The 7,446-nt window shown below is 42.4% G+C and overlaps 1 protein-coding gene across 1 annotated transcript; it reads right to left on the bottom strand.

The window, feature by feature from the left end:
• Window positions 1-35: 35 nt before the first annotated feature.
• Window positions 36-7,437, bottom strand: slo (calcium-activated potassium channel slo). The gene is made up of 7 exons (XM_018026412.2): window positions 7,079-7,437; window positions 4,830-6,323; window positions 4,263-4,324; window positions 4,005-4,101; window positions 3,610-3,873; window positions 3,344-3,511; window positions 36-1,753 (listed from the first exon to the last, which is right to left on the bottom strand). The coding sequence occupies exons 2-7, from the start codon at window positions 5,169-5,171 to the stop codon at window positions 1,592-1,594; spliced, it is 1,095 nt and encodes a 364-aa protein (XP_017881901.2). The 5' UTR covers window positions 5,172-6,323; window positions 7,079-7,437; the 3' UTR covers window positions 36-1,591.
• Window positions 7,438-7,446: the final 9 nt, after the last annotated feature.

Here is a 7,446-nt window from a genome sequence, read left to right as displayed (position 1 = left end):
GTCTGATTTCTTTTTAATTATAGGAAATGCGTTTTTCTAAAATATATAAACTTTTGGGATTGACTGTATAGCCAATACATCCTTAAACGATTTCAAGGCGCGTACATGACGGCGATGGAAAAAAACGAAGAGATCTCTCATTGCATGGACGAGTCGAATGAATTAAATAGTGGAGTGTTGCGTCGACGAGTGACACGTGCTCAGCTGCTACGATGCTACGGAATTACGAAACAATTGTAATTAGTCGACGACGTTACACATCAAGCTTCGTCATTTATTATTTCTGCACTCAGTTTCGAGTGTAGCTTATTTCCTCGATTTAACATCTCTTTACCGTAGGTGCTCACTCAAACAGCCGAGTATAGTACGCGTACCGATAGTAACCGATGCACGCCTTGAAATATTTTGGCCAATAATTATCTCTTACGATCGGGCAGGACCGGAAATAATTTAGATACCCAGCTCAAGTGAGGGTCCGTATACATATAAAACAAAATTCGATAATCACACTTTCATGTGCGTAGAGAATAAAATTCTTTGATTAACTGCATCTACGTGTATTATTATCGATATAAACGTCTATTGCATATAACTATGTCTATCTGTCGGCAAATAATAATTATGTATATACATATACATGTATAATATAGCTAATACTAAGTAAATGCTACGGTGTCTGTGTGTGTATATACGTACATATATAATATACCTGATATATATATGTATATATAGTATGTTATAGGCAGCAGATTATATGTGCAAAATGCGTGCAAACGTGTGTGCGTGTATATATACACTACAATAAATTCATGTATATATATAAACACACACACGTACATAAGAACAATAAATTCTAATCTATATAGCGCATATGTACATACATGTACGCATATATGTACACGCACACTACGCAAGCATATGCCACAAGTGATACGCACTCGTAGCGAGCATGTGTCCGTGTATACATATATAACGAGTACACGTCTCTACTCTGTTGCATTTAATTCACGCTAGTTGTTCGCTTGGCTCGTGGATCAATTTAATGAAAGTAAAGTAACGTAGAGAGAGAGAGAGAGAGAGAGAGAGAGAGAGAGAGAGAGAGAGAGAGAAGAGGATGGGAAAATAGAGAAAGATATGTATACAGCGTGTCTCACTTCAATCAATTTTTACCTTGATGCTCACGTTGGGTTCAGTTACTTAAACACGACAGAAGAGATCGTGAGTGAGACGAGTTTTAGTTACACGGGGATCGATTGAATTTGAGATAATTGATGAGAGAATGAAAATTTTTCCGAATGTTTATCGACTTACCACGTAACACTCGCGTGTGTACTATAATACGCGACTCTGTCCATACCGTATGTATGTATGCACCATATCTAATGTAAAATGTTACGTTACACGTACGTTATAAAATACCATGTAATATTAATCTCACAGTGTTAGGTAGGTATTATAAGTATTACTATGTGTATAGAAGTGGAATTATAGAACATGATCAGTGTGAAGTATTTGAAGTTCAGTAGAGTAGAGTAGAGTCAGAATACGAATAGCAAGACATTGAATAGTCGTCTACGTATTTATTAATGAACTAATTGATGGATTGATTGATTGATTGATTGATTGATTGATTGATTGATTGATTGATTGATTTTGAATACCTCTTTCCGTGTTCCCGCTTGTACTCGCCGCTGTACTTGGACCTACTGCCTACGAGCTCTATTATCTCGGGTATGCTACTAGCAAATATTGCCTGTGGAAATTAACAATACATACATACAAATCATAACTTGTAAATAACGTGTATATGCTGTTGCCTAGGCGTGTGTCTAACCAAAGTGCTGTTCAATGCATCGTTAACGATTCGTATAGTATAAGAAGGATGGTCGAGTTCGTTCCCCGATCGTCAACGTCGTTCTCATTTAATATACTTCTGTGCACACATACAGAATTGGTGTTACGTACAGTGGATACAACCGGTGTTCATACATGTATATATACTATATACACAGGTCTGATTTCCTCGTTTAATCGGAATCGTTGCGCGAAAAATAGTTTATTACAGGAAATCGGTGTAATCGCTCTCTTCTACTCTTTGTATCCACCGTACATAAGTTTAAGCGACTGGTCAACGCGGTTTGTTACCAACCAAAGAAATTCGTGTAATTAAATGCAGGTATTCGGATGCGTGTCGTTAGGTCAAGCATTAACACCGTCTAAACTCGTACATGCAAAATCAGATAGAACACAACATTAAATTATCCTAGTTAGGCGAGAATAGAAAAAGTAAGAAAAGTTCGGGACTAATTGATCTCTCTCTTCTCTGTTATTTAAACGAACAAAAATTAAGCTAGTTTACTAAAAACATGGTGCGTTCCTCTTATACGTTTTCCTTCGGCTTCTCTATCGTGCAACGAAGGGGTTAATCTACAGCTATGTTATCAACAAGTCTAGCAACGGTATATTTATAGTGCTCCCTTCGGTTTCGGTTTCGGTTTATTCACATTTATATATGGTATACATATTAATTTTTATCATTCGATTAGCGTAGAACAGTTAATAGCAAGTTAGAATTGAAAACAAATGAAACTGGGAATCAGTCAGTGTGTGTGTTCGGTCGATCGTGAAACATGGTCGTTCGAAGGTCCCGGGTAGGTAACAACCAACAAGGTAGTCAAAGTCCGTCGAAAGGGAGGATGTCCTGGTAAATCCGTTGGAAAATCCCGTTCGAAATCGATATAGATAATCAATACGGATCGTTAGGGATCGATGATAGATCGACGATCATCGTCACCGTCTCATCGATAGAAATGATTAGAGATCAGATAAATAGTATAAAGCTGAGAAATGCATCGGACAGAAGAAAGATAGAAAAGATTGGCTTAACGTTAGTCAGGTTTCTCTTCCATTTGAACTACAGCTAATCTATCTATGTACATGACACGCGTACTATGTAGTACGTTATATAATTGTACAGCTACGTAATTTCACGTGGTCGTTTTAATTTGGTTTTACCAATTCCAATTTATTCACTTTGCCTACTCTGTATAATAATATGGTTGCTCGCCACGTGTGTTTGAGTATAGTAATTCGTAAAACAGCATTTGAATTTGCCAAGTCTAAGTGTATACGATACGATCTTGGTATCTCTCTCTAATTATCCTAGCCCAAGTATCCTAGCCAGATTTTTTTCTTATCGCTTGCTTATATGTATATTTCCCTTTGTAATCTCACGTCGTAAACACGTAGGTAAACAACAAATCGATCGATTACAACACGTATGTTTGTACATGTATAAATAAATAATCGTAGTAGACGAGAATATATAGCGTAGACTACTCACCAAACCGACGAGTAGAAAAAATACTAGGAATGTTCGGCCGAGAACCGTCTGGCAGTAAACGTCGCCGTATCCCACCGTCGACATGGTCACGATCAGAAAATACACGCAGGTCCAGTACGAGAGCTGTTGAGGGTTCGTGAACTCGAACGGGTCTCCCGAGTTTTCCAGCTGAGAACCATCGGAACGATGCGATTAGAAAGAAAATATGGTCGACCGCGGACGGAACCGCGGACGGAACCGCGATCGGAAGCGTTTAAACCGCTCACCAAACCTGGAGTGCCGGCGGCTGTCAACCAAACCGAGATGAATATCGAGACGAGCTGCGCCAACCTGATGGAGCTCGACGTCTTTAGAATGTTTAAGTACTGGAGTATATCGGGTACCGTCATCAGTCTAAGGGCCCTGAGGAACCTCAACCCTATCCACGTGCGATCCAGGTAAATCGACACGAAGGACGGCGGTATTGTGAAGTAGTCGACGAACGAGTACATCTCCAGCATGAACCACAGCTTATCACTGGCGGCGATAAACTGCAACCGGCGGCGAGCATTCGTCGTATTCGTATTCGATTTTACGCGCGCAGAACGTTTTTAAATACATACTATACGTATATGTAGAGGGAAAATTGAAACGGGACGGGAGGCGTGGCGGATGTACTTACGCGTATAAAAAAGTAGACCATAAAAAATATATTGAAAGCTAAGTCTATCTGCTGTGTGATGTTGTTGCTCCATTTTTGGCAACGTTCCACCTCCTCGCTGGAACGAAAACGACGTTAAACATCCGCTGGTGGGTACGTTAAGTAACAACCGACAACTCGATTTTCTCGTAATTAATATGATTAAGGCTATAAGGCTTAACGGGTTTTAACTATTGAAACAAGGATAGCGAATCATTGATTGATTGATTGATTGATTACCTGGAGGCGTCGATGAAGTATATTATAAGCGACGCTATACTGAGAATGAAAACTAATACCACCTGAAACAAACGTTTCAAACGACAGATCAGTATCGTATACCGTGTTCGTTATTAATGGTCGATTCGTATACATATATATGAGATTGTGTCCGCATCTATCCGGTTATACAAAAATACATATTCGAGAGAAAGAAAGATCGGGGAGCGCGGAGCCGAGGGGCGGAGAGGGGATGAGAGGGGAAGGGACACTCGTGGTTACAATTAATTCACGTTAAGCGCTAAAACGGGAACGTCGACTCGTTATTTATAGTAGCCAGCTTGGAATAGGTGCGATAGGTCATATGATGTGTCGCGTCTGAATTGGGGAAAATGATATCATACGATTGAAACGGTTCGGGAACGGTTGTCCCAATTCAATTTCTTACTGCGTAGACTCTCGAGAAAATTTACGTTGGCAAAGTGAGAATCGGATTGTCGCACTATGCACGCAGGACTGAATGTGTGCTGAGCACACGAGCGTCTGACGCGAGTGTTTCGCTACGCGTCAGACTATATAATCTCTCACCAGAATCCTGCCGGTGGTGGTCTGTCCGGATATCAGCTCACCGGCCCAGTCCTTGGCCTCGGTCATGAACGTCCCCTCGAACTCCCTGTTCCCGCCCCTCTGGCCCCCCGGACCTTTCTGCTGCTGTTCCTTCTGTTTGGGATCGTTCGGGGCGAAGTCGGGTTCCTTCCGGCAGCAGAGGAACGCGAACGCCCGCCATAGCAGAACGATCAGCAATCCCGCGAGGAAGGTGAATATGCTCGACAACAAGAAGCACCACCATTTCCGTTCCTTGAGACATTCGTCCACGTTGACCGCCGTAGTGGGCTGCTCGCTGGCCTCCTCCTCCGCCGCGGTAGTCATCACGATAACGATTCACGATGACGATACCTCCTTCTCCTATTAATGTCACTGTCAACGGCACTGGCACTGTCAATTGCACAACCACACCCGGTGGTGGTGGCAAGCCCGGTGGCAAGCAACGTGGCCCCCGCAAGCAACATTCACCGCCGAAAAGAGGGTACTTGAACGAGGTGGAGGTTGACGATAATCGTGAATCCGCCCCTCCAGTCGACCATCATGGGCTGTCGTCGTTGAACTGCGTTTCAACACCGTATGCATACACGCGTTTATATTAGGGGGTGTCCGTCGTCTCGTCTGCTGGTTTCTCATCGACGCGAGACGATACTATCTAGCATAGTATACCGTGTGCCATTTCACTATTTCGAAAATCTCTACTCTGTTGCCCACCTCGCTTATTCTCAACGTAATAGAAATCGCCAAGATCGCAGAGGAACCAAGCATTGACGATTTTATAATTGTGAATTCAAACGATATTTCTCGATTATTTTAATAATGTTCCGCAACAGAGTATAAGTAACGTTCCATTCCAAGAGACCCCGCGCAGCAGTTTAACTGAAAGCGAGTCGACGAGCGGACGACGTGGATAAAAAAATATGCGCATATCCCCCTTTCGAGTCACTCGATTCTTGCCCCGTACCGTTTCTCGTTACACGAATCACTCGGTATACGTACATGTCCTACATATCCCCACAGTATACTATACCAGTGTCACTCTACATGTGTGTACGTGTAATACGTATAGATCGATTGATTGATAACACCGACCAGAATATTCTTCTCTCTCGGTCACTTATTATTATTATTATTATTAATTTATTTCCTTTCCCGTTGTTGTTGCTCGGTTCTTCTCTCCTGGCTGTTCATCATCAGCCCGATCTCCTTCGTCGCGACTCTTCAGTCCCGATTCGATTTATATGATCCGCGCACACGTGTCCTTTCGCGTATTTAACACACACGCGTGTAACGCACGCATCCCACGGATTATATTTTGTCCATTCAAATCCTCGTCCACAGTCCACCTTCTTAATATACCAATACCCGGTTATATTATTTATTTAAGCTGACGCTTCGAGGCGTCGTTTTATACTTCCTCTTGTCTAGCTCATTTCGAGTCATCGTTCCGCGTTCAAATTTCGCGTTCGAACTTTCGACCTACAAACGAAACAAAAAGTTATGTGTGACAAATCTAATAAGTGGAGACACGTAGCTACGTAACGTACGTCCCGCAGAATCGAGTAATAATAATAATAATAATAATAATAATCAAAGACCGAACACGTCCCCGCGTTCGTTTTACGTTTATCTGCATAGGAGTTGAACGAGAGAGACGTAAGTCGGTCAGTAAGTAGTCAATAGTAAGAACGAGAGTCCGTCAATTCTTTACGCGGAGGAAAACGTCAAGTAGATACGGGACGCGTTCCCGTCGTTCTTCAATAATTCCGCGGATTCCTTCGAGCACGACGGAATCGAACAGAACCATCGCGACGTACTCTCTAGGCTCTATATAAATTGTAAAAGGACACAATTTTGGCAGCGGACAAGTGTGTGTGTATGCGCGCGCGCAGACACTCGTACAAAATGCTATTGTACCTCTATATTATTCTTACATACATACATACACACACACACACACACACACACATATATTTATCCCGCCGTATATACGTACACACGCGCGTAGGTACATACGCGTTATATCCCGAGTAGGTATCGGTGGTTCTATTCGATTCTATTATTATTCGATTCTAGTCCGTCCGTTATGCTCTTTTATTCGGTGCATCGGTACAATATGTAGAGAAATATACGCGTATCTCTATTTTCCCTTCTATTTCTATTGTGCCCGTCGTCGCGCGTATACGTCTACATACAATCGTACATGCATATACATACCGCGATGTATTTCTTACCCAATATTAGGACACACATACACACTGCTGTTTTACGTTTAACTCGTATCCATGTGTCGTCGTCGTCGTCGTCGTCGTAGTCGTCGTCGTCGTCGTCGTCGTCGCTCACAGAATATCACAAAAACACGACCCGAACATATACGATACACGCACGCACACACCCGTAACCCGGATAACAAATTTTAACGTTTAATAATCGTCGATAATCGTTAATCGTGAATCCCGTCGATTTTTGCTCGCCTCCCTTGTTCAAAGCCAGCGCGTTACCACTGTGTTTTAAGCTCGCTACCGACGGCGAGCATCACTGTCAGACGCACACAATTAAAGAAGAGAACCGCGACGGACTACCGAGGGGCGACCATAAGCGA

This window comes from Ceratina calcarata, unplaced genomic scaffold (assembly GCF_001652005.2).
Source record: "Ceratina calcarata isolate Rehan_Ccalc_2016 unplaced genomic scaffold, ASM165200v1 scaffold12, whole genome shotgun sequence".
Taxonomy (NCBI): Eukaryota; Metazoa; Arthropoda; class Insecta; order Hymenoptera; family Apidae; genus Ceratina; species Ceratina calcarata.
Note: the sequence above shows the minus strand (reverse complement) of the source record. Positions and strands in the feature narration are given on the sequence as shown.

Excerpts from the sequence above, each read along its gene's own strand:
- slo (XM_018026412.2), bottom strand. The coding sequence starts at position 5,171 with ATGACTACCGCGGCGGAGGAGGAGGCCAGCGAGCAGCCCACTACGGCG. Across the intron at positions 3,874-4,004 it reads TGGTCTACTTTTTTATACGC|TTTATCGCCGCCAGTGATAA; the intron begins GTAAGTACATCC and ends CGCCGGTTGCAG. Across the intron at positions 1,754-3,343 it reads TTTTTCTACTCGTCGGTTTG|GCAATATTTGCTAGTAGCAT; the intron begins GTGAGTAGTCTA and ends TAATTTCCACAG.